This window comes from Drosophila subobscura, chromosome A, assembly GCF_008121235.1.
Source record: "Drosophila subobscura isolate 14011-0131.10 chromosome A, UCBerk_Dsub_1.0, whole genome shotgun sequence".
Taxonomy (NCBI): Eukaryota; Metazoa; Arthropoda; class Insecta; order Diptera; family Drosophilidae; genus Drosophila; species Drosophila subobscura.
The window spans coordinates 13,398,460-13,424,142 of NC_048530.1; the positions used below are offsets into that span (position 1 = coordinate 13,398,460).

The window sequence follows — 25,683 nt, forward strand, 5'->3', positions numbered from 1 at the left end:
AAGTTCCTACATTTTTGGATACTTTACTGGACTTTTTTACCTTTTACCGTTTCTATATATTTCTATTGTGTTTCCTGGTATATATTTTTTATTTTCCACCTATTTATCCGATAGATTCGACTATATAGACTGTGGAGACACCCTAGTTTAGTTGAATCGAAATCTGTAAAACGTCAGACCACAATAATCTTTTTATTCAGCCGTCACCAAGTGGCAACACGATTTAAACATACCCTTTGCAAACTGTTCTCACTCCCTCTATCTTGAGCTAAGCGGGACACTTATAGAGAATAAGTATATAACCTATATAGAACCCATTTACGGAAGGCTGTAGCTATAGCTATTGCCTATGTCTCTATACTGCTATAAAACGATTGCATGTGAAATCTCTGCTGTTCAGGCCTCATCACTTCAGATTGTTTCATATTTTTTGTTTTATCAGCAGCGGCCCCACTCGAAAGCTGATTATAAAGTGTACCCCACATGCGTCCCTCAGGCACCCCGCGAGTGTCCAACACTCGAATTAAAGTCAATAGAAAATGCAGTGATTTTGATTCGCTTTTCAGCAAAAACTGCGAGTGGATATGCCACTTTTTCATTCGCTGAATTCCTTAGGGTCCACTGTCATTGACAGAGGTGCCTTCTGCTCATCCTGCGGCTAGACATTTTTACGCCGCATCGGAAGGTAGGGAGAGACATTATAATTTCCGTCGCAGTTCCTGTTCCAAACGGTCAAAAGGAAGGTACCAGAGGGTGTTCCAACAAGCAAAAGGGAGGGAGTGCCTGTTGGGAAGGAAGTACGTCATGGATTCCAGGGGTCAAATTGCAGTTCCTGTAGGTTCCAAAGGGGCAAATGGAAATGTCTTTAGCGGTTCCAAGGGGTCAAAGAGTTCACTGACTTCAGCACCCAATCGATCAAAGAAATGGCACCAGGCAGAAGTCCGAGACCCCTGCAGAGGAGGCCTCTCCCCAACGCTCATTATTTCTCATAAAAGTTGCATACCCCGAGAGGATACAATTGTTATGAATCCTTTATTTCCCGGATATTAGATTTTACTTTACTTGGAAACCGTTTGTTTTTAAATCATTCATAAATGCATAAACAACTCGGATTCGATTTATTGAATCAAGAGTAAACAATAAATAAATTATCTTTTAGCTTCTTTTCAAGTGGAAGTCAATTATCATTTCGTGTGCGAGGGTTGGGCGAGGGGGGCGCCACACACAATCGAAAGAAATTAAGTTCGGAATTAAGTTATCTTTTTTTTCGTTGAAGTGTAGACAAATACTCGTTCCGATTGTTTACCCTTTTTGATGAAATTTATTAAATGAATTATGGCGGAGAAGCATTTAATGAGTGCAGCAAAATATTTATTATAGTTTTAGGCACGAAAATGTCAAAAGAAAAGCAAACACCATGATTCTTAAGGGAGCTTCCTTAGTAGTTGTATCTACATATACATATGTACATATGTATGTGTGTATCATAACTTAATCATCATTTAATAAGCTAACAAAACTCAATTTGTTTTCGATTACAGATCGCACAGTTGCGTGCCTTTCATCTTTCATCTCTTTGGATACCTAAGCAGCACATGTGTGCAACATCTGAGGACACCGCACGGGCCCGACTTTCACGCCTGTCTGTCACACTAATAATGAGAGCAATACGAAAACAATACAAGAAAATGAAAAAAGGGGGGAAGCGAAAAAAAAAAAAAAAGAGACCCCCGGTACTTACGAGACCCCACGAAAAGGCCTCAAGAAAAATAATGAAAATATACCTACTATTAATAGAGCTGCGTGCTATGGAAAAATATTGTTTGCTTTTTGTGTGGAACGATGGAACGTGCGCCCCTTGTGGATAAAATGTTTGGAATCGAGGGATCGGAAACCGGTGGAGTCGCAGCTCAGGAATCAAAACGTATTTGTTAATCAATCAATTTGTATGTGTCGTCAAATGTTGTCTTGTCCGTCAACGCGCAATGATTCTTCCACTTAATTGCTTCCCATAAACGAATCGTTTTGGATGGATCGTTAACTGTCTCTATATAGAGCCCGGGGGATTATCATATGATCTTCCCACCTACTTTGCCGCCTCCTTTTCTGCCCCTTCACACAATTCTTTCTCCCTCCTCCGCACGTTTTGTTCTGGCTTGCTTCACTTGAATTATTTTTGTTTGGAATATTCGTTATCTTTGCAGAAAAAAGAGATATCAACAAATTTTTAAATCAAATTGGATTATGGGTTGTGGCAAAGGGAGGGGCATTGAGGGAGGAGATAGCTAGGGATGATAGCTATAAAGAGACTTTGGAATGGATGAGTCATCGCTTGAAAAGTGTGGGGTATTATGGGAAATTATAATATTTTAAATGATTTAAATTATATGAAAATTATACCAAACATGGTCTGTACATACATACATATGTACATGGTAAGTGCACATCTACTATATTTAGTGGTATATTCTTCTTGTTTTTAATGTTTAAATCTGATATCCAATTTTCCTTTTCCTTTTGTAATATAATGGGTAAAAAACTGGTATTTGTGCAAAAACTCTTTCGCTTTGGCCTCACCCGTTTATTGGTGCTTTATACAAGTCAGTTGTTCTTGTTCGAATGGGTTTAACTGCCAGTTGAGTCAATTAACCTTTTGTTGGAGTAACACCAGAAGCGATATATCCACTGCTGACATTTGGCAAAACTAATTTCATTTATGCCCCCAAAGTGTTGGCCAAACACTGAAGGAGACGCCAACAGGAGGCAGAAGCAGAACTCAAGGGGAATGCCTGACAGGTTCGAGTGTTGCCCCAAGGGGCAGAATGGCCAATGAACAGGCAAGAGGCAAAGAGTTGAAGAGCGTGAGCAGCGAAGGGCAGGCATCACTCAAGTGGTGGTGGGGCACTGAGGAGTGGGGAGGCACTACGATTCCATTCATTCATGGGGTAAAAAAGTGTGTGATAATTGTTTGGTCAGTCCTCAGTCCGTCCATCAAATGTGAATAAAGAGGCGGATGAAGAGCCTTTGCCACACTTTGAGCCAACTAATTGCAGGTCTCCTCAAACTCATTGAATAAAGTGTTTGTGTGTCTATTCTACTGTCAAAAGCCTGCTGCCTGTCACTCCTCCATCGCTCTCTCTATCTGTGTGTGTGTGCGCTGTGCTCTCCACATCTCTCTATCGTTCTATCGTTCGCTGCATGCATGATTGATGGCATTGATTGATCGATGCTGCTGCTGCTGCCCGGGGCAAAGCAAAGCCTGATCATTGGCATGTCGATCAAATTAGCAATTAGATAAACATTCGAAACAATGAATAAATACTGAGACAGATCCAGAGCTTATAACGCTCCAGCTACCCGACCGCTTTATGACTTTGTTATGAAATCAAATTGCAAATTAAAGTTATAATTAAATTGTTTAACAACAAGAGCGAGCGGTAAACACACAGGTAAACAATGCTTTTTGGATACTCTAACCGATGATGGTATCATTTATAAATATTATAATTTATAATCATTTACTAATCTATATTATTTACATATTAACAATTCTTGAGTTTCTTTCCTTTGTATCCTTTCTTGATTATTTTCTATTGCTCCTTTCCTTCTTTTAATTCTCTTAGCTCGATAGAGCATCAATGGTTCAATGTTTTCCCATACATTTTTTCTCTACAAATGTTCAACATGTTGAGACACTTTTTAGCTCCAAAGCAAACCATCACACATACACACGAAACGGAGGCGTCGCAACGATTTGGCTTCGAATTTCGAACAAATTTGAGACGCGTGCGCAGCGTCGCCTGCTATTGCTGCTCAGCTTTTGTTATGCTTCGGCGCCGTCCTCAGCTCTCCACTGTCCTCTTTTGACTTATTCTCTATCCTCTTTTGACTTAGCCCCTGCCCCCTGTACCACGGGGCTCTGTTTCCATCTATCGACTCTACACCAATTTACTCTCCCACTCCTCTGGTCACCCAGACACTCATTTGCTCTGCAAACATGTCGCCTGCTATTCTCCACTCCACACACTGCCTTCGCCAATCCCTCTCCTCTACACACCATAGAGAACACGCCTGCGACTCGACACTGCACTCTTCTACTCTTCTGGGAGTGCCACTACTCTCCTCACCAAGCTTGTCTACTTCTCACCCTCTCCCCCTCTCTGAAACCCAGAGAAACATTTTAAATTAAATCAATGCGCGCGCTTTTGGTGTAAGTAGCTTTATTTTAGTTTGTTGCTATTTGTTGTAGCTTCGAATACGATCTATGTTGTATCAACGGAGTATCTCACTTTTATTTTCAACGGCGTCAAGCTGCTGTTTGAGCCATTTGCACAGTTGTTGCTGTCCATTTGTCCGTCTTTCTGTCTGTCCCATTCGCCCCGTCTGGCGGGGCGGCCGGCACGTTTTTGTCAGGGTTGCCAGCGTGAGTTCATTTTAATTGCAAGCAGCAGCAGCAGCAGCAGCAGCACACATTCCACAGTAGTCCGACGGACGAGACGCGACACAGAGCCAGACAAACAGACAGATAGAAGTACGATTACGAGCGGAGCGAGTCACAGCAGTGCCACCACCACAGAGGCTGCAACTTCATGTTAAAGGAGCTTGGCGGCAATCATTTCGGGGGGCGGGTTGTTAGAATTGAAATTCCTGGCAATAGATTTGATTGACTGCAAAACTCTACTAGTTAAATACTCCTCAAAATCCCATAAAAGGAGGACCCACCTCAAGACTCTTTTGACTGAAAAGTTCATTCAACTTTGCTTCGCTTTTTACTATGTGTGGGATATACCTTATCCAGGGCAATCTCAAAGGATTACGTATGTACATTCACGCATACAAATTTATAAATTGACGTGCATAAGAAATTGAAAAACAATGGTAAATAAATGAAGAACCGTTGCCACGACCACTACGCACACTGCACACAAATCAGTGCAGAACGCTTAAGGACCATGGACATGGCCTAATGTTTACACCGAGTTTTACGCAAATATTTCATGCTTTTCCAACTATAAATAAATATCTACAGAGAACAGATGTGATGCCAGATCATTCCTAGTTGAGAACTGCATGTTCTACACTGGACTAATGCTTCTACTCTTGCTTCCCGAGGGCAGGCCTCTTGGTGGACTTCTGAGCTTCTGAACTGAACGTAGCGCAGTTTAAACCCCTGCCGAAGGCCTTTCAATTAGACAATGCTTTGCATGCAGAGAAACTACAGGTAAAAGCAAAACTAAGAGACAGTAGGAGGAGTGGGAGACCCCGGAACCAAGTACCGCAGACCATTGGAGCACCTCCTGCAGTGTCAGAGGCTAAGGCAAAAGCAGAAGAAGGCCAACTCCCCGCTCTAAGGGAAACAGCGAGTGGGTGTCTCATCTATTCTAGAGCGTGTATCGACTAATTGTAGTCTAAAATAATAGCTCCCCATTTAACCCATCCAAAATAAGCCCTGAATTTGCTGCTGCATTCCGAGATCCAATTCCAGAATTTTCTCAAGTGTTTTGGTGCCACATTTTTTATGTTTGAGCACCGCAGAACTGGTTATCTAGCCGCAGTTTACCTGCCGCAATGCACACACAGAAGTTGCAGTCGAAGGCGGAGTGCCACGGGGGGCAGGGGGCCACAATCGGTGGCAGATACATCGACGTGTTTATTTGGGTCGCAAATGGCAATTCTCTCAGGGAGAATTGATTTCTAATTAAAATTAAAAAACATTTTGCATGTGCAAATATTCTCACACGTGTGGTGCCCCCTGGCATGCCCCTCCCAAGATCTCTCTGTCTCTCTCTCTATCTCTCTCTCTTTCCATGTGTCACCTTTTGTGTGTTGTTTCTATTTGCATGGCTCATGCCTCGTATCTCTCGTTAGCCATTTGTGGGTCAAGAGTGGCATTTGCGTTAACGTCTTTTTCTTCTCTGTTGGCCGTTTTTTCTGCTGTGGGTGGTTCGTGGTGGGAGCCTCCTTCTCCTCGGGGTTGCCCTGATTATCGAGCATAGACAGGTGGGGGTGCCTCACAATCGAGTATCATTTTTCCATAAATTTTTCAGCTTTTGGATTATTAAACGCTTGTCCCACATATCCGCCAATCGAATGAGGAATCGCACACGCCCTCATATGGTTCTTTCAAGCGCCAATTAGTGGCATGTAGGCGCTACAATGAATTTGTTTGCCGCCAAATGTGGCACACAACTCAGCTAGCTTGCCAGCGGCAAGCGGCAGCAAAACGTTATACAGACACAAACGCACAGTTACAAATTAGAGATCTAGATAATTGCTGGAAGACTTCGAGGGGAGAATTAATGTATAGATATCTGGAGCCCTAGACATATGGTTTCAAATGTGGCTTCAAAATCTTCCCTTATACATATGTATATGGCTCAGTCGTTTGTGGAGAGAAAACTGCCACTTGGGTGTGAGAAACATCATTCAATTCATCATTTAAAGATCGTTGAAGTTCGTTTAAAAAGCAAATTTACAGGCAAGTCTTCAACGATCGTGAAAAGAGGTTTAGGCGTTTACCCTACCACTCTTCTTGTACGTCAAATTCCACATGCATGCACATAAATAAATGGTAATTGAAAGATATGCAAATGTATGGAAAAACTATTCGAAGAGCGTTAAAAACTTTGCTCAATAGTTAGCCCTTAATTAGTGGCTAGGAGAAAAGAAGAGAAACAAAATTGAAAAGAGCGAACGTAAGCACTGCTAGACAGAGCAGTGGATAGAGTGGTGCGACATAAAAAATCTGCACAGGAGTAGAGGAATGAATGAATGAGTATCCCAATATTCTGCCAACTCTTTTACACCTCCAGAAGAGATTAAAGCGCTCTTTATTATTCCACAAACGGGGTAGAGTAACTACCGTTCGTCTTTCCCATTACCATTCCCATTGCCTTTTCCGTTTATGTTATTTTACACCTTGTGTGGTGTTATTTGTATTATTTTTAACAAATGAACAAATTCTTTTGTTGCGAGCGATTAAATATGCGTTTGGGGCTGGAGGGTGACATAAAAATACATGTGACGCGTTGCTGCTGCAGCCGCAGCAGAAGTAACGTACGTGACATGCATGCAAATGCATTATGCACATGCCCAACACCCCGTTCGCACCTTGTGCTTCGCCACCGATAGCGATACTTTTTTCAAAATTGTGAATGAAATTCTGCGAATAAAAAAACACCGAATAGCTTAAGCGGATACAATTTTCCCTTGAGTTTCGGCCACAAGGAGGACAGTCGCTTGGTTTTTTCCAAAGCTTTAGCAATTATGTATAAATGCCATGGAATTATGCAAATATATTCATGAATTCATGGAATTAATGGATCATCTGCTGATAATCTGGGACGTTTAAGCACGGGTTTCACTTCGAAATTTGGGTAGTCTTTTAAGCATAGTTTTTCGCTAAAATGTAGCTACAGTTTTCCCCATCTAAAATACCATTCCATATCATTCCTAAAATATCATTGTAATAGACTACAACATTCCACGATTTGCCACGCTGTGGCAGTGACCACCCTTCCTGCTTACAAAGCGAGACATTGTGTCTTGGGGCGGTGGGATGCCTCTGCTGATGCTGCTCCCCCGATGCTGCTGCGGTGGTGGCGGTGCCGGTGCCGGTGCCGTTGTTGACATGCTCTAGAGTGTCGTCTCTGAACCCAAGAGCATCCCATCCATCCATCCATTCGTATCATCTGCTGCATCTTCATCATCATCGCGTTGCATCATTGCGTTGGAACTGCGAGAAGCAGGAGGATGAGGTGGCAAAGTGCAGTCTAATGAAAGTTCAATGAACTGTGAACCACACAATTCTCATTCTGTTCGCTCATGTGCTGCTCCTCCTTCACTGCCACCTCCTCTTCTGCTGCTGCCTATCCTCCTCATGATGTTGCACGCACATCGCAAATTAACACAATGCTGCATTTGTGCTCCCTCCCCGCAAAGAGGGAGAGCAAATATCATATTTTGTTTCTATCTCACAAAGACTGTAGAAAAGTCTTCAAAAAAGTAATATTTTGAAGAAAATGGATAACATTTAAATACAAATGTAAAAAAAATACAAAATTAAGCATGACAAATATGTTTATGGGTTCGGCAGTAAGAAGATTGTTGATCGGCACTCTTCACATGTCAGCTCGTTGCTTTCACATTTCACTCACTCCTGACATGCCACTTGTACCCCTCTCACTACTTCACAATTCTGAAAGCACCACGTCACATGTACACTCGTTACATGCTGATCGTTACTTGTACGCCGACTCGTTACACTCGTTCTCCTTTCTTGTATAGGTGCTACCAAATAAATGTTCATACCACTCATTATGCATATACCACACTCGTTACATGTGGCACTCTCGCTATGTGGGCCACTCACATGACGTGATGGCCCCTATGAATATCCTTGAACTCGACAAGAGTGAAAACGCTCTCGGGGGCGACGTTTTTAGTGTAAACAATAAAATGGAATAAATGAAATATTTATGCACTTAAGAGCCGCACAACAACAACAGCAATAATACTAATATAATAGCCATAAAACCATGGAAGCACACGAGAGAAACAGAGAGAAAATGCAACCGAGAAGAGGCAATGCCACATGCTAAAGAAACCAAGTGGATAGAAGCAGCAGCAGTAGGAGGAGGAGGGAGGCAAGCACATTGTTTCGAGTGTGAAAAAGAAGGCCAAAGAGTAGGCAGAAGGCCAATGCACCAACCTCAAGATACTATTTGTATTTTTTGGAGGGGAGGATTATCTACATAAATATGTATACTCAGGGATCCGTTCGATACAAGGAGATACAAAAAATAGCAAAAGAGTATGATCCACAAATTCCCCTAAACGAAAGGACACTGTCCTCTCTCTAGGTACAAAAGTTAGCTCATAGATTTTAAGTATATCTGCAACGGGATGCCCGATCCTCGGTATTTTCGTACACCTAAATTTGTGCCACAATTCAGTGGCAGCTGTCAAACGAAAGGAGAGACAGAAATAAAGAAGCATCAAAACAAGAGAACCTGCGGCACAGACAGTGCGTTTCTTTTCCCCCTTTCAAAACAATTCTAGTAATTGCAAAAAAAAAGAACGAAAAAGCGACACAAAGGGCCCGCATAATGTTGTTCGATTCAATTCGAATCGAAGTCGAGACGGCAAAAAGCTTCCCAAGCAGCCGTCAAGGACAGAGGGCAGCCCTTGGGGAACAGAGAATAAGTAGAGGCAGGGGGCCAGACAGACACAGAAGAAGGGGCACACAGCAGCAATTTGGAGGGCTACAATTTTTAGCAATGTTCCTGCAACACAAAATATTATTTCTTTGAGAATATCTTTACAACAAAGAGTTACTCTCTCTAAAAGAATTGTAGCCGGTTTCTTTGGTTTCTTCCTTAAATATTAATACTTCAGCTACAAAGATTAACCTATTAAAAATAAACAATAAACAATAAATTTACTTTTAATTTAAACTCTAGTATTTCCAGGGTATTAGTTTGTAGTATGTACCTAGTAGTCTTAAGTTTACCCTTATATTTCCTTAATTTTATATGCATCTAATAATATTCGTCGGTTTAGTAGCTGTTTTGTATGTTTTAAAAAAAAAAAAGCAGGAACCCATGTGGCTTCCTTTCCCACCCTCCCCTCTGGAATATTGCAAGAACTACAAATGCATGGATATTTCACCCATTCGCTCCCAAAGTTGTGGAAGCTGTGGGGGGAAATATTTCCGCATGAAATGGAAAAACTTACCCGTGCAACGACAAAAAAAACGAGCAACAAATGTGCTACAGAAAATACTGCAATGAAAGTTTCGGCGTTTCCGGAATTTCCTTTTCCTTTTTTGGGCTGTTCCTTCCCTTTTGGCTGCTTCCTGATGATAATGCTGCAAGAGGGGCGGCGCGGGGAAGAAAAAGAAAGCAAGAGATGAGTAAAAGATAAAACTGAAATGCAGGGGCGAAATGCAGGGGCAGGCTTTTCTTTGGATTTCCCTCAAGTCTGGTTATCTAACCCTTTGGGCCGAGCCCCAAAAAGGCTGCCGGTTGACAATTTTTCTGCGAGCGGCCGAGTGAGAGAGATGGTGAATGCGAGGAAGCGGAAGCACAACGGTGTTGCCACTCAACGGCTGGCTTCTGCCTGCCCTGCCAATACCGTTATTGATTTTTTTTTGTGTGTTGTTTTTGTTGGTGCCGTGGTGTTTTTTGCGGCTTCTGTTTTTGTTTTCGCTTTTAATTCCCGTTTTTGTATGTGTGTGTGCTCTCTAATGCTTTCGATGGTTCCTTCGGTGTCTCTCATTATTTTCTGCTGCTTCTCCTTCTCATCCGGCTTCTGCTTCTCCTCTTCTTCTCTTCCTACTGCTGCTGCTTCTGTTTCTGTATCTTCCTTCTGGCTCCTCTTCTCCTCCTATTCCTGATATTCAGCTTCTTCTATCTCGCTACCTTCTTTTGGTGTTTCTGCTTCTTCTCCCTCTCTTCCTGCTTCTGCTACCGTAAGCCCAAAAAAAGGCGTGTGGCAAGAGTCAACGCAACGGCTAAGCGCATCCCATAGACAACAAACACACACACACGCACAATCACAAACGCAGACGACATGCGGCACACACACAAGAGAGACAGAGACGAAGAGCACAAGAAGAACCAAAAACGACAAAAGCAAAACCAAAAGCCAAAAGCAAAAAAAAACGAGTTAAGACGCAGACAATTCAAAGACAATGCGTCCAGCAGCAAGCAGCAGATAAACGCCGCAGCCAACATTTTCCTATCCGACTGCCCAACATTTTTGGATGGCTCTTTTTTGGGTTTAATTACTTTTTACTTAGAGCTGCTCTTTCTGTTGTTGCTGATTTGCCTTCCTCAAAGGCGCGCGCGCAATTTTTTTTGTTTTCTTAAACAGTCAAATAAAACCGTTTCCACACACACTTTTCTTGGCAAATGCAAGGGGGGAAAACACCGAAAAAAAAGAATGCAAGAATCGTGAGTTTCGAGTTAGTCGCGAGTTGACGAATATATCTTCAGTAAAAGTAAGAGGCTTTGCTTTTAACCACTCTTGGTGCTTTCAGCTATATTCGAGTTTTTTGTTCTTAACGACCAATTTTAGAAGCGACCGAAACACGTCCGCGCGCAATGAAAATCAAAGTGTGACCGCGGACTTGTCGATCAAATATACGTCCTGTTCCTTCGGAAATATACCGAAAAATACCTAGTAATGTTAAAAGTGGCTCTTAAATATACCGACGAAAATTATATTCGCCGATTTGGATATTCTTTTTAATATTACCAGCAAGCTTAGACTCTCAGTCCCAAAGTTATATGTTAATCCGATTGATAAATCGATGATCCACAGTATTAGCTAATTATCAGCTCTTATTTTTATGGGATTTCTAGTACAAATACGTTCGAACTAAAAAGCTCAATGGACAACAGGCAAAACGGCTCACGTTTGCGTTTCATAAATGAGCTATTGCGTGGCTGCGCGCGCTTTCGAAGGAACTTGGCGGGAAAATCTTTTTAGCTTGAAAATAGTCTCTGTTATATACTATACCTTTAATAGTTATTATTAATAGATTAGTGCAATTGATTACCTTCTGATATACCTCGTACTCAACTTCGTCCACAAAATATTCCGTCAGCGCGCACACAACCAAAAACTAGGGATGTTAAAAATGGATTCTTATCGACGCGCAAGGTAGCTCACCCAAAACGTCAATATTTTTGTGCGATAAGCATTACAAATTCATCGGTTTATAAATAACAATATTAGAGCCGAAACCTCATCTAAAGATAATTTGGGAAACCACTAATAATGTATAAGATTGGCGTGGTGCAAAACTGTTGATTTATGAACCAGATTCAGATAGGAAGTAAAAATGAAAACTATCGGCAGTTTCACGAACGCGAAAATGAGCTGCAGGCCTTTTGTTTCTTCGCAGCACTGGATAGGAGAGAGGCAAAAAGTTGTAATTTCAAACACAGAGCTTTATTCTGGTCTGGTCTGCAAAAAATATATTTAAAAGGCATCTATGTGAAGAGATGCTGAATTTCTCGATGGGATCGCCATATGAGAATTTTCCTTTCTCAAATATAGCTGTTTTTGCGCAGTGTAAGATATATTCAACTCTTTCGAAATTTCACTGTACTGTTCTTGTGCAACACTGCTCTGCCCAGCTGTCTTGGGAGAGGAAAGCTTTTCCGCCTGCCGTTTTTCTCCCCTCTTATCGTTATGTGTATTTGCTCTTAATTTTTGATTGTTTTTTTTATGTGGAAATGAAACGAATTTGCGGCAGCTATTGACACACAACTTAAGTGGAAACGCAGCTGCACTCAACTGCTGCACTGTCTCCGTCATGCCACAGCGCTGCCAGTGACATAGAGTGTAAAATAGTGACGGAGAGAGAGAGAGAGGTAGAGCCCTCAAAAGTGAAAACGTTCTGGAAAAGCAGCGTGAAAATCGCAAAGCAGAAAAGACACAGCCCGTGCAATGTCAACAGAAAGCAATACGCCCGTGGATCCGCGTGTCCAGGTATGTGGGTGGGATGGGAGCACTGTTCCAAAAGCACTTACGAGGCGACAACCCTCCCCTTTCTCCACAGATTGAGCTGGAGAAATTGAATTCTGCAACGGACAACATCAATCGATTCGAAGTGGAGCTCGATGTGAGTGTTTTTGTTTGGCCTATTGATTTTTCACCCATTCACTCCATTTTTCTGATGTCCCTCGAAAGGAGTCGAAGTGCGAGTTCAAGCGTCTGCTTGCGGAGAGCGTGGTGCGCATCAAGGCGGCCGCCCACAAGCTGGGAAACTCCATCGATGCCGCCAAACCGTACTACGAGTCGCGCATCTATGCCGCACAGCTGGCCAAGGAGACGCAACAGTCGGCGGTTAATCACGAGAAGGCCAAGTCCATTCATGCCGCCGCCAAGGAAATGGTGTACTTGGCCGAGCAGGGCCTCGGCGAGAAGTCCACGCTGGACACAGCCTGCCAGGAGATGCTCAGCCATGCGGCCAGCAAAGTGAATCAGTCCCAGCTGGAGGTCACCGACACACGCAATGCCTTGAAGATGTGCCAGCTGAAGCTTGAGGTGGCCAACAATCGGGTGAACAAGCTGCAGGGACAACTCAAGCAGGCGCTACGAGCATCCAGGTACATTTCTGGCTTAATAGATGGTGCAGGATACACAGGAATCCATGGGATGCCACTATACGAATTTTTCTAGCTTTATTTGATTGGTTCATTTTTTTAATGATTTCTACACTAGTATAATCCGTACATTTGGTATGGGAAACCTTAAGTTACTTTAGTTTTACGAGTATAATATTGAGTTATTGAGTATTGAGAAGGTTCCTCTTTGTCTGTGGTCTGTTTTAAGTGATAAGAGAGCCATATAACAATTAATGTTTACAAATATAAGTGTAATTGGGAAAGAGCCAGTGTTCGATAATGGTCGACTAAAGACAAATACATGGAAATGTATGTAGGTGTATTTTGTATGGAAATGGATCTGTAGATCAATTGAAACTAATCTTAATCTTTTAAGGGTTTTTATTTGGTTTTTCTTGATTTCCCTTTTGGCTATTTGAATGTAACCTTATTTGTTTGGTAATCTTTTTTCTGTACGTTTCGTTTTTGTTTTCTGTTTTTAATTTTTTGGATTTCTCCTATGCTTTTCCTATACGTTTTTCCGTTTCCTTTTAGATTGCAGCTCAAGCGCAATTTACTTTTGTTGAGATACTTTAGCATTATGCACGCTCTGCACTGTACCTTGTGTTCGTGAGTATGCCTCACCCGCCCACAAGCACTAATGCGGGGCACGCCCCCCCCAAACGCTACTCGTTCTTGTTCCTCCCGCATCCCGCAGGCCCTATTACGAGACGCGTGCAAACTACAACGGACTGCTGAAGGCGCAGAAGCTGCGGGTGAACGAGCTGGAGGCAAAGGTCAGCGCCGCCAAGCTCACCTACAACGAGGCCCTGAAGAATCTCGAACAGATCTCCGAGGACATCCACCGACAACGACAGCAGCGCAATAATCTCCGCAACTACGAGGCCATGCTGCGGCAGGTGGACGCAGTGGATGCTCTCTCTGGCGGTGGAATGCAGAATGCCAGAGGCAGAGACAGAGACAGGGACGATGACGATAACGATGATGCGGATGAGGTGGATCTGGAGGAGGAGGACTACCTGCGCATGCCCGATCGCCTGGGCAGTGCGGGCAGCCCACCGCGTCAGTGTCTGAGCGATCCGCACGACTGTCCCCATCTGCTGACAGACTTTGAGGCGGTGCTCACGTTCCCCCAGAAGCTCGCGGGCGGTATGCACAAATCCGCCAGCACCAGCGCCACGGACGGAGACACCAATCTGTTCTCGGTGCAGGCCCAGGGACTCCATGCCCCCTACGAGGTGAAGCAGCGGTCGGAGTCCGGCAGCGGTTCGCTGGGCGGTTCGGCGTCGGCATCGGCCTCAGCATCGGTCTCGGGAGCACCGGGCGACAACGACATTGAGCAGTGGACGGAGATCCGGTTGTCCCACTCGGACAGCACCAGTTCCAGCTACTCGAATCAATCACTGCTGGATCAGCACGGACTAGAGGGTGCCGGTGGCTGCGGCGGTGGAGGTGGCGGCGGCCTAGGATTTGGTCTGGGCCGTGGCGGCGGCTTCGATCCGGATGTCCTGTCGCAGCACTCGGGTTCGTCCTCGGACGAGCCCAAGCGAAAGGTGACCTGCACCACGATATTCCAGGACGACAGCAGCCACTCCGCCAGCGGCGGCCAGCAGATGAGCCGCAAGCAGAGCCTCAGCCAATGGCTGTCCCGCTCGAACAGCTTCAAGAGCAGTGGCCGGAGGCAGAGCCTGGATCTGTTGATCGATGCGGGGGACAAGGTGAAGGATGTGTTTAGCTACGGTTTTCAGAAGGTGGGCCGCAGCCTGGAGAGACGCAACAGCGAATCAGAGATGGCCGCCAGCGAAGCCGGCGGGGCCGAAGCGGAGGCACTGCTGGGTACAACGACGACGGCGACGGCAATGTCATCCCTGGGCAGTGCGGGAGGAGGCATCGGCATCACTAGTGGAGGAGGCGGTGGAGCCGGTGACTTTTTCCTCTTTAGCAGGTCAGTAGATGGTGGAGGGACGTCGGGCGGCAGTGCCAGTGGGAGTGGCGTTGGCGGTGCTGGACGTGGCCTGCTAAACTCGCTGCAGAGCCGCCTGACGAAGCTCATTTGAAATATTAATCTCAAATAATCAGAACAAATCCGAGATGATCCATGAAATAATCCATCGATGATTTTTATGCACCCATCTTATCCACCGAAAAACAACAGTTACAAAAAAAAGAACAGTAACAACAACAAACCAACCAACAACAACAAAAGTACAGCAATTAGCAACAACAAAATTAATTAATGAAACGATAAATTGGCTGCTTTAATCTCTCTCTCTCTCTCACGCTCTCACGCTCTCTGCTTTTTGCTAAATTTGAACAACAACAAAAAACACATTCTCCCAAGAACAAAATTAACCGCAACTACCAACAATAAAGTACAACTACAACAACAGCACGAACGCACACACGCTTAAATAAATATATAAAAAATCCTCCCAACAACAATTGCAACAGCAGCAACAACAGCAAAAGCAAAAGTAAAAATGTTCTGTATGTACTGCTCAAAAACGTAAAAGAGAGACAAATTATTTGTATGTGTTGTGTTTTGCCCCGTTATTGTTCAGTTCCACCTCTCACCGACATCACATCACCTGCACGTTTGTAAGTACTGACTAAACTAGGCAGGCAGGAGCAGGCAGGAGCAGGCACTCCTAACGGCATATATGCAGGCATTTCTAGTTTAGGCAGTACTTGGAAAAGGCTTTATTTGCACTCACATACGCTCTCTCATTGTCTTGATCCTAAGTTTGTTTGCTGTAAATGTAATCGCTGTCACCACTATGCCTGCCTAAACCATGCAAACAATTCTCATTAGATTGACTTGTATTCGTTTAGGAAGTGCTTAAGCTTGGACCTACACTCTCTTTACCTCTCTGTATCTGACTGTAATCCTGCTTTCACACGCGCTCTTCATGTTCGCTCCATGGCGTTCTCTCACCCACATTACTCTTCATTACACAACACTCTATCGTTCTCACTCTCTCTCTCTCGCCTCCTCAGACTCTATTCTTCCTTGGTTGTTGTGTAGCTGTTTTTCTCGAAATATTTTGCCGTACACAGCAATGACAACTTAATACCCTAACTTTGCAGATCGTCAGAGCCTAAAGAGTTACTATCCGATGAGCAGGTTGAGAATTTACTATTAAATCATACGGTGGACGAGCACGGTGCTATAATAGTGGAAGAACTTAAATCGCCAACAACTACAACTACTACAACAAGCATGCATCACACACACCAACAACAGCAACAACAACAACAACAGCAGAAACAACATCATCAAGCGCTGAATGTGGTGGGAGCTTTGTTGTTCTAAAAATGAAATGAAGTTAGTGAGTCTCGCCGACAACGAGATACCGTTACTAAAACACACAAGAAACAAACTCACTCACACACACACACACACCCACGAACACAAGCATATATTAAATTATGGCAAAATTTTTACTCTATGAGTATTTTGGTGGGCATTGCATCGACCTGAAAAGAAACGAAAAAACAATTAGTCAAAAAGTAGTACATATCATCAATCCCAAAACCAAATATAGTGTAGAGGAACCAACCAAACCCCATGCAGGTACCTTTTACACACACTCACACAGACACAAACTTTGTCCTAATCCTAACAAAACAAATGTGCAATAATTTTTGTGTTTACTTAGAGGCATACGAAAAATAAAATGGTTACATTTTATGCTGTTTACAATAAGCAAATAACTAAAACGCTAGTCAAAACAAAACAAAAACGAAATCAGTTACAATGTTTTTAGTGTGTATTAGCTAAACATTCAGCAGAAGCATAAGAACAGAGAAAACCAGTAATACTTACAACTAATAATTGTACAAAATAATGCTATTTGTGGCGTACGCAGGAAGCGAACTGGTAGCGACTATATGTATATTCGAATTTTCTTTTATAGAAAGATTACATTTTAGAAATAACATGCATATCTGAATGTGTGTTTGCTATGTATATTCTAGTATCTGTTTCTAATATCTATTCCATTCATTTTCTGCCTACGCCACTGAATGTTACATACATATGTAGATACATTTATTGATACCTGCATTACAATTATATGAATAGTATTCGAAAGATCGGTGTGTTTCATTCAAGTTGGTGACGGTTATTTGAAATTACCTTGAAAAATAACAGTGATTGATACCTGCATACAAATTACATATACATATGATATAGTATTCTTTAAAGAAATTTGTTTTATTTTCTGGTTAGGGGAAATTTAGAAATTTACAGGGTAATTACAAATGCATTTCAAATAAATTACTTTCAACCAAAACTGTTCGTATAGTGATGGGCCTGCAGTGCGCCGACCCATCGTTTTACCTGCGATGTCGGCTCATTTTCCAACCATCGATAGTATCGATGGCACTATCGATTTTTCTACCAGCCCTAGTCAGCTGTCAACGCTTCTTGTTTTGGTCAGTTCTAGAAAAATTTGCATTTATTTCCGAGCTGGACAACAATAGGACGTTGTTTACGGACCCATTCAGTGCAGACAAAGAGCAGTTCGGAGTGCGGACACTTGTGCTACTTAATCAGAAACCACATTCGCTGAAAACCACATCGCCATGGAGCAGAAGAAGAATGTTGAGAACAAGCCCATCCGCAAGGAGATTATCAATCCGGGAAACGCTTACATTGAGCTTACGCCAGGCACACGGGTAGGATTTAAATCCAAGAAGCAAGAAAAAAAAAACTCAGAATGCAGCAGGGGCAGCTGTTGCTGCTACTGCTGCACACCCCCATAGTAACAAGTGAAATTAGGCCAAGGCCCTGGAAAGTTCATGCAATAACCCCTCCCTCTCCTTGTCGGTCCTGTTTACAGGTGAAATTCCACTTCCTGACGCGCACAGCCCATGACGGACGCACTGTGGATGACAGCAGAAAGATGGGCAAACCCATGGAACTGGTCCTGGGCAAGAAATTCAAACTGGAGGTCTGGGAGGTGATTGTGCAGCAGATGTCCCTCAACGAGGTGGCCAAATTCACGGTGCACAAATCGGTATGTATACACCGGAGAGTATGTCAGAGAGAGAGAGAGGTCTGCAACACGATCTCACTGACCCAATTTCCGTTATTTCCGCCCTGGCAGCTATGTCCCCAGTATCCTTTTATATCAAAGACATTGAGGGACATTGGAAAGAAGCCCGAGGAACGACGCCGCTGCTGTGGAATGACACTACAAAACGAGGGCATTGGCTATCCCGATTTGGATGCCCTGTTGCAGCATCCTGTGGACCTGGAATTCATCATAGAGCTGACCTCGATTGAGCTGCCCGAGCAGTACGAAAAGGAGCGCTGGCAAATGTCCGACGACGAGAAAATGCTGGCCACCAACACACTGAGGGAGCGGGGAAATGGTTTCTACAAATCGAATCGGTATACCGATGCTGAGACCTGCTATCGCGAGGCCGTGGGCATTGTTGAGCAGCTCATGCTCAAGGAGAAGCCACACGATGGTGAATGGATGGAGCTGGCTGCGATCAAGACACCATTGCTGCTGAACTATGCCCAGTGTCGTCTCATTGCCGGGGACTTTTATGCCGTCATCGAGCACTGCAACGAGGTGCTAAATCTGGATCCACGAAACGTAAAGGCTCTGTTCAGGCGGGCCAAGGCACATGCTGGTGCCTGGAATCCGATGCAGGCACGTCGTGATTTCATTGATGCACTGGCACTGGATAGCAGCCTCAAGTCGACGGTGGCCAAGGAGCTGAAATCGATTGAGGAGCAGCAGCAGGCTCGCAACGTCCAGGACCGAATACACATGCAGAAGCTCTTCTAGAATATAAGTGTTGCGAACCTTCTGCTAATGCTCCTGGTCTATTGGAGCAACTATGAGACCTGCTGCTAACAGTTAGCCGAACCCTCCATTTTCAGCATTCTAGGACGCAGCCGCTTCATACCTTTATTCTCGCTGGCCAACCTGTTGCTCACCTGCTGGGCTCTCTACAAGTTATTACGGACGATAAGGCAGAGACGCATACGGGCGATATGGTGAGGGCCAGAAGGCCATCTATCTGTCGTATCATTCTGTGAGCATTGCATTTCGGCACATTCGGAATTTCGGTTTCCACAGCACAGCACAATGCACCACATGAGGCAAGCCATTCATTCATCTCTGGACTTTAAAGTAACTACAAGAATGTTTTAATCCCCAAAAGGGCTAGATTTCAATCCCTCTCCCTATACATCCAATATTAAGCAACAAGTTATACTCCATATATTATAATATATTATTATATGTGTCTGTGTATATTACGAATAGTTTATAAGTTGTTGCTCTTCGTAGAGTTAACCGAGATGAAAACTAAACAAAAAACACAACCAGAAAACTTTCCCCCAGTGTCCAATGTTGTAATCCCTATGTATTCGATTTGTACATCGATCTAGAAACTACGTATGTAACTATCCTAAGACTAGAAATACTATATGTATGTATGTATGTATATGTGTAAGCATGTGTATTCCATACATGTATTGGCTGTAATTTGATTGTAATTGTTGTATGACATTTTGATTGTGAGAAAATATTAAAAATCGTCTTGAAAAACGGCGAAGGATTTTGGATTATTATTCGTAACATTTGACAACATTCGAAAGGAAAACTGCAACTATTTAGAGATCTTTTAATATGGGAAGTATTCTCTCTAAGAACTTTGGGACATCTTTCGTAGAATTTTCTGGGCAAAATTAAGCACAGAAAAAGGGTTCTGGTTTTTAATCAATTAAATTATTGTAATACTTCGCATGTAGCAAAATTCATTTATTTGTCGGATTATATTTGAGGTGCATTGAGACCCTCCCTTGTTCCCCGTCAAAATATTTATAGATCCCTTGCCTGCAACAGCAAATGACGTAGGAGATAAAAAAAGAAAAAAAGAAAGAAAACTGGAATCAGGCTAAATAAAGCCTTTGCCATTTGGTGGCCCACTTTCCAGGAACACACCTGAGTAGAGGCTGCAACGCTGCAACGAGAGAGAGAGGCAGAGCCTGGAGGATGACCTAGATTTAAAAATAGATTTCAAAGGTGTGCGCAAAGGGTGTGTGAAAGGAGAAGTACATTTGACTTTTGGATAAATCATTTTGATTTGCATTTACTAATTTAAAATCACGATTAAGTGTGGCATTAGTTAACGATTAATATACACAGTAAATACACGTAAATTACGTACTAAGAAAATCTTTGGGGGCGATTGGTTTAGTCCTGCACAGAGAGAGACTCCACAGGTGACCCTCTACAGCCGCCACAGACGACTGCTGTTGCCACCGGTGGCCCCCTCTGCCTCGCCGCGCAGCTTGTTGTCATCGGTGCGCCACACGAACGGCTCCAGGCGGTCCTCATCGTCCAGAAAATTGTTAATTGCCTCCAGACTGGCAATATTCTCGTGCAGCAGCGAGTTGCAGCGACTCAACTGATGGGAGACGCTCCGGATCTTGGCAAACTGTTCGGCATACGAGGCATAGGTCTTCTGCATGTCCACGAAGCTGGCAAAGAGTGTGGTGATGGAGTTGCTGACGACCTTTGTGCGCTCCACCAGGTGGTTCTGCTCGCTGGACACATAGCAGGCACACAGATTGAGATGCGTCTGCATGCGCGTGCAAATGTTGATGAGATGCTGCGAGTGCAGGCGCTCCAGGATCTCAGCATCTCGCGTGTATGTGGCCGAGCTGATGGACTCGCGCAGAACGGGCAGGAATTGTGGAATGCTGCGAAGCCTGGCCAGATCCGGGTCGATGTCATCGTTGGTGTCCCTTGCCCCGGGCTTCACAATCACAATGCTGTGGCTGGACACCGTCGACTGGGGCCGCTTCGGCTTGCTGGTGGTTGTGAAGCCGCCCGGGTGAGACTTCCTGTTGGCCGCCCGGCTCGCGCTGCTCTGCTGCAGCAGGTGGGCCGGCTTGGAACGAATCTTGGGTGAGTCCCCGATGGGTCGGTCTGTGTAGGAGACATATGGCAAGTCGGAGCATACACTCAGCGGCGGCGATGGCGGCCGACTCAGCTCCGAGCTAGCCGGAGATGAGGCATCCGCTATAATTTGCTTGCTGGCTATCACAATGCTGGCCGGACCAGTGCCCGGCACCGTATGTTGTCTGTTCAGACCAGCGCCGCGCCGCTTGTTGGCCGCCGCCGTTCCGGCCGCCGCTGCCAGGGCCATGGAGCTGCCATCTGGTAGGCCAGCGCCACCGGGCATATGTTTGCCTTCAAAGATCTCGTGGCCGTCGGCCTCGGCCCGCTGCTGGGAGTGCTCGGCCCCCATTTATCGATTGATTAGTGGTCAGGCGTCTTGAGGCACTCCCAGTCTCCTGTTTGAACCAATTGAGCCCGGCCCGCAGCTGTTTTAATCTGCTGCAGGCAGTGATCCGTGCATTGGCTATAGTTCGTTTACTTGTTGCATCATTCCAGCACAATCTACGCTCTTGTAAACACTCTGAAAATAGCCAAACAAAAAAACAATGGAAACACGGATTCTGCGATACGCGTTCACGGAAATGCACTAGCGCGTCCTTCTGATTGGGCAGCATACTAACATATCGAAAATACCGATAAATAGCAGTAGTCGAAGCCTTGGAAATACCAGAATATACTATTTTTAAACTGTTTTTATAACGGTTTTAAAAAACATTTATTTATATTATATATGCATTGCTATTAATTTAAAATTTCATGTCCAACGGTTGTTTAAAAACAACATTCCCCGCTATCGGAGACTATAGGGATAATAATTGTAGTAAGTAAGCAGAAGCCTGCATTTTATTATGATAAATAAAAGCTAGCAGATAGAGTTGTACATGAGTAACCATTAGATTGTAAATGAAGCGCCACTTTAATGTCTCAATTGTTTATCTATGGGTCATATCATACGATTCCAAGTAATTTACAAATGTTTACGCTTCCATGGAAGAGCTGCACGGGAGGCCCCACTTTCGGGTTTCGCTGGAGAGAGAAATATCAGCTCGTGCATTTTAATGCTCCGCTGCATACATAAGATCAGTAGCAGCGTGGCTGAGAGCGCGAGAGATAAGCCATGTAGGAAGTGTTCTTCGTTCTCTCTCCCGTGTTTGTATTCGTGCCTATCTTTCTTATGTTTTGATTCTAGCTTTCCTCTCACTCTCTCTCTGTGACACACGCTAAGCACAGAGAGTACTACAAACTTGATGAGATCTTTGGCTGGGTCCCGCATAAGGTTAAACAACAAAGGGTATTCGTTCTTTGTCTTTGCTAAATTAGGATTTCCAGCATTTTTATCGCGTTTGCCGTCAGCGGTCTCGGGGGGACGCTCTGCTTTTGAGGTGCTAATTCGTTCGGTTTTGCTTTCTGGTGTCGATTTCCGTGATGTCAAAACCAGAGACGAACCCGCCGGCAAACCACACACATCATGGAGAGAGTGAGTCCCGACTCGCGATTTGCAATCTGGAAAAACAGTCTAAAATCTCCATACACTTATTTCGCAGGGCAAGCCACAGCATATTCTGCAGCTGAGTGAGGAGCAGAGACGCCGTTTCGTGGACTCCTTTGATCGGGTGCTGAGCGACATCGATGGCGTTGTGTGGAGCTTGGAGTCCAGTGTGCCGCGGGCCGTGGACGGCTATGCGGCACTGCAGCGGGCCGGCAAGGACGTTGTCTTTGTGACCAACAACAGTGTGCGCACCGTGGACCAGTGCGTCAGGCGTTTCGAGAAGCTGGGCCTCCATGTGGCCCCCGAACAGGTTTGGCATCCGGCCCAGTCGATTGTCCTCTACTTGCGCGACATTCAGTTCGAGGGTCTGATCTACATCATTGCCAGTGCGCCGTTCAAGGCTGTGCTGCGGGAGGCGGGCTACCAGCTGCTCGATGGCGTGAGTAATCCTCCAATCGATTTTCCTTATCGTCTATACATGTGTATCCTTGACAGCCCAACGAGTTCATCGAGGAGAGCTACGACAGCCTGGCCAAGACCATCTTCGACCGCCAGCCCGTGCGCGCCGTCATCATCGATGTGGACTTCAATCTGACATCGCCGAAGCTGCTGCGCGCTCACATGTACTTGCGGCACCCCGAGTGCCTGCTCATTGGCGGCGCCACCGATCGCCTGTTGCCCGTGGCCAAGGGTGTCAACATCATCGGCCCGGGGCCCTTTGCCTCCATCCTGGTTGAGGCCAGCAGCCAGCAGGCTCTCACGCTGGGCAAACCCGGACGCGAATTGGGCGAACTGCTGATCAAGCACCTGAAGATCAGCGAACCGCACCGTGTGCTCATGGTGGGCGATATGCTGGCCCAGGACATACGCTTTGGACGACAGTGTGGCTTCCAGACGCTGCTCGTCCTCAGCGGTGGCTGCTCGCTGGAACAGCTCCAGGCGGAGACCTCGCCCGACCTGGTGCCCGACTACTATGCGGATACCGTGGCCGATGTGGCTCAGCTGCTGGGCGAGGCACCCAAGTCTCATGTCTAGCACCCTCTCTATATCTTTTCACTTCTTTTTCCTAGTTTAACAAAGTTGTTTTGCAGTCGGGGGTAATGGGTAATTGTTGGATGATTGTTAATCAGCTCGAAATCATATTTTAATCGTTATCTGAAATACAGCTGGCACTACACACAATACACTGTGACGGCTATGGCTATGGTTATGGCATGGAAGGGGCGCTGCGCTGTGCTACGACCATTAGATACCCTTTAAATGTTCTTTTGCCTTGGGGGGATCGATAGATAATAATACTACAGCTGTTGGGGGACTAAGGTTCAAGCTCAAACGTCAATCGCTATCGACCAGATCCCCAGGCAATCGGCAACAAAGTCCGGCAGCTGTGGATGACTCGCTGGCAGGCGTGTCACATCCGAGGCCTTGGTGCCGCCAGTGAGAACGAGCAGTGTCTGGTAGCCACTGGCGCGTGCAAAGCCGATATCGCTGGCCAGACTGTCGCCCACAAAGAGGACACGTTGCGGCGGTGTGTCCGGATGGCGTTGCAGCAGTAGCTGGCGCAAAGCATCGCCCGGCTTGCCCAGCACCAAGGGCTGGCGGCCCACCGATTCGGTCACGACGTTGACAAAGGCACCAGGACCTGAGCATTACAGAGAGACTAAAGCGTAGAAGCGGGAGTCATGGGTAGGCACTTACCTATAATCTCGCCCTGGCCAAAGGGTATGAGAGCATCAGCGGCACCAGCCAGGAACAGGCACTGTGGATTCTGCAGCTGGACATGGGCACGCATCAGCTTGGCCGCCGACATATTAAAGTCCACATCGATGACCACGGCCTGTACAGGCATGCCGTCGAAAATGGCCTCATGGAGATCCTTCAGGCTCTTGATGACAGTCGGTCCGGTCTAAGGGTGGACCACAAACAGGTCACCAAGGCACTAGCACTGCTCCGGCCATCGACTCACCTCTGGGGCCAAGTGGAAGCCTGCATCGCGCAGCAGCTGCTTGAAGGGTGCCGTGGCCAGACAGTAGATGAGTCCCTGGAACGCTATAGACTTTAGATGATCGCAAATGGTCTGGGCCGGATGCACGATTTGGTCCTTCTCTATATGCAGGTTGCCCTGACGGGCAAACTTCTCGATGTGCTCCTCGGGAGAACTGATGCTGTTGTTGGTCACAAATGTCAGCCGCTTGCCCAGTTGCTGCAGATGGGCCAGAGCCCGTGCGGAGCCGGGTATAAAGTCGCGAAGCGGATACCAGACCACACCTGGAGCGACGCAAAGTAAAAGGAAAACTGAAGCGTTCCTGTGGGAGTCACATTCTCACCATCACAATCGCAAAAGACCAGATCAAAGGAGTCCAAAAATTGCTGTCGCTCTGCTCCATGCAGCTCCTTGAGATGCTTCGACTGTCGGAAACAGAAATAATGAGGGATTAGCTGCCCAAAGCGGATTATTCAGCTGGAACGAACCCACCAAACTCATTACGAAAGCTGACACAAATCCAGATTACAGATCCCAAATGGAGGAGGCACACAGAGAGGGAGAGAGAGCGAGAGAGAGAGCTCAGAATCCCATTCAAGCGTTACCAGTCGCAACAGATTTGTGACTAAGCTCAGCGGCTCAACAACCCAGCGCTGGAAGACACCTTCCAAAGACAATTTAGAATGCCGGCACCCTCCCCACCCCTCCCCTCCCCCTTCCACCAAGCACCGGTTGCATTATGATATTTTTTTTACAAATTGCATTAGTCGCCCCATGCTGCTGCTTTTTTGTTTTTTCCATGGCTCGCTGCATCGGCATCTGCCTCTGGCTTGGGTGGGTGGCTGCAAGTGTGTCACTTGGATACGCCTCAATTGAGGCCTCCTCGCTGGCCTGTCACTGGGTGTCACTTTCAATTGAAAGCTGTCGTCCCAAGCCACTCCGTTACAATTGATTTGCTCATCGCCTCTCGATTCGTTTTATAATGCTATCCGGTTCTGTTTTCGTCTTAATTAAGCGCTCAAATGATACACTCTCTCGCTCCTTCTCTCTCTCTCTCTGTGTTTCTTATCTGCTTGGGATATGCGCTGGAACGTGGAGCATATCATATAACTATTTTTGGACTTAAATTCCATTTATATG

General features: G+C 45.3%; 6 protein-coding genes across 9 annotated transcripts in view; 3 read left to right on the plus strand and 3 right to left on the minus strand.

Annotated features, from left to right (window-relative positions):
- LOC117903881 (Ca(2+)/calmodulin-responsive adenylate cyclase) overlaps positions 1-11,097 on the minus strand; it is a 41,339-nt gene extending 30,242 nt beyond the window's left edge. Inside the window, exons 1-2 of one of the 2 annotated variants that reach the window (XM_034816370.1) lie at positions 10,791-11,093; positions 9,736-9,868 (exon numbers count right to left, since the gene is read on the minus strand). The gene's annotated coding sequence lies outside the window, so the exon portion shown is untranslated. Of the gene's footprint in view, positions 1-9,735; positions 9,869-10,790 lie in introns of both variants that reach the window. The other variant, XM_034816381.1, reaches the window with a different exon arrangement.
- Positions 11,098-12,171: 1,074 nt separating this feature from the next.
- Positions 12,172-16,952, plus strand: LOC117903888 (SH3 domain-binding protein 5-like). 3 transcript variants are annotated; one of them, XM_034816390.1, is made up of 7 exons: positions 12,173-12,501; positions 12,572-12,634; positions 12,703-13,121; positions 13,674-13,748; positions 13,837-14,602; positions 15,044-15,084; positions 16,227-16,952. In XM_034816390.1, the coding sequence occupies exons 1-7, from the start codon at positions 12,460-12,462 to the stop codon at positions 16,450-16,452; spliced, it is 1,632 nt and encodes a 543-aa protein (XP_034672281.1). In that variant the 5' UTR covers positions 12,173-12,459; the 3' UTR covers positions 16,453-16,952. The 3 variants fall into 3 exon arrangements, with proteins under 3 accessions (XP_034672278.1, XP_034672279.1, XP_034672281.1); XM_034816387.1 differs by having other exon boundaries at positions 12,172-12,501; positions 13,837-15,084; XM_034816388.1 differs by lacking the exon at positions 13,674-13,748 and having other exon boundaries at positions 12,172-12,501; positions 13,837-15,084.
- A 640-nt stretch (positions 16,953-17,592) lies between these two features.
- LOC117903891 (AH receptor-interacting protein) lies at positions 17,593-19,718 on the plus strand. The gene is made up of 3 exons (XM_034816393.1): positions 17,593-17,819; positions 17,984-18,160; positions 18,251-19,718. Exons 1-3 carry the CDS (start codon positions 17,727-17,729, stop codon positions 18,941-18,943), a joined length of 963 nt encoding a protein of 320 aa, XP_034672284.1. The 5' UTR covers positions 17,593-17,726; the 3' UTR covers positions 18,944-19,718.
- A 510-nt stretch (positions 19,719-20,228) lies between these two features.
- Positions 20,229-21,668, minus strand: LOC117903889 (BLOC-1-related complex subunit 5). Its single transcript, XM_034816391.1, has one exon. It carries the CDS (start codon positions 21,417-21,419, stop codon positions 20,397-20,399), a length of 1,023 nt encoding a protein of 340 aa, XP_034672282.1. The 5' UTR covers positions 21,420-21,668; the 3' UTR covers positions 20,229-20,396.
- Positions 21,669-22,405: 737 nt separating this feature from the next.
- LOC117903892 (pyridoxal phosphate phosphatase) lies at positions 22,406-23,741 on the plus strand. The gene is made up of 3 exons (XM_034816394.1): positions 22,406-22,547; positions 22,615-22,998; positions 23,055-23,741. The coding sequence occupies exons 1-3, from the start codon at positions 22,539-22,541 to the stop codon at positions 23,592-23,594; spliced, it is 933 nt and encodes a 310-aa protein (XP_034672285.1). The 5' UTR covers positions 22,406-22,538; the 3' UTR covers positions 23,595-23,741.
- LOC117903893 (4-nitrophenylphosphatase) lies at positions 23,682-25,183 on the minus strand. The gene is made up of 5 exons (XM_034816395.1): positions 25,036-25,183; positions 24,887-24,968; positions 24,526-24,827; positions 24,258-24,465; positions 23,682-24,201 (listed from the first exon to the last, which is right to left on the minus strand). The coding sequence occupies exons 1-5, from the start codon at positions 25,042-25,044 to the stop codon at positions 23,888-23,890; spliced, it is 915 nt and encodes a 304-aa protein (XP_034672286.1). The 5' UTR covers positions 25,045-25,183; the 3' UTR covers positions 23,682-23,887.
- Between the last annotated feature and the right edge of the window lie 500 nt (positions 25,184-25,683).

Bases quoted from the DNA above. Each gene is read 5' to 3' on its own strand.
- LOC117903891 (XM_034816393.1), top strand. From the start codon at position 17,727: ATGGAGCAGAAGAAGAATGTTGAGAACAAGCCCATCCGCAAGGAGATT. The intron at 17,820-17,983 runs GTAGGATTTAAA...TCCTGTTTACAG, and splicing joins AGCTTACGCCAGGCACACGG to GTGAAATTCCACTTCCTGAC. The intron at 18,161-18,250 runs GTATGTATACAC...CCGCCCTGGCAG, and splicing joins AATTCACGGTGCACAAATCG to CTATGTCCCCAGTATCCTTT.
- LOC117903893 (XM_034816395.1), bottom strand. The intron at 24,828-24,886 runs GTGAGAATGTGA...GCGTCGCTCCAG, and splicing joins GGTCTTTTGCGATTGTGATG to GTGTGGTCTGGTATCCGCTT. The intron at 24,466-24,525 runs GTGAGTCGATGG...GTCCACCCTTAG, and splicing joins GCTTCCACTTGGCCCCAGAG to ACCGGACCGACTGTCATCAA.
- LOC117903892 (XM_034816394.1), top strand. The intron at 22,999-23,054 runs GTGAGTAATCCT...TATCCTTGACAG, and splicing joins GCTACCAGCTGCTCGATGGC to CCCAACGAGTTCATCGAGGA.
- LOC117903888 (XM_034816387.1), top strand. From the start codon at position 12,460: ATGTCAACAGAAAGCAATACGCCCGTGGATCCGCGTGTCCAG. The intron at 12,635-12,702 runs GTGAGTGTTTTT...GTCCCTCGAAAG, and splicing joins GATTCGAAGTGGAGCTCGAT to GAGTCGAAGTGCGAGTTCAA. The intron at 13,749-13,836 runs GTGAGTATGCCT...CGCATCCCGCAG, and splicing joins CTGCACTGTACCTTGTGTTC to GCCCTATTACGAGACGCGTG.
- LOC117903889 (XM_034816391.1), bottom strand. From the start codon at position 21,419: ATGGGGGCCGAGCACTCCCAGCAGCGGGCCGAGGCCGACGGCCACGAG.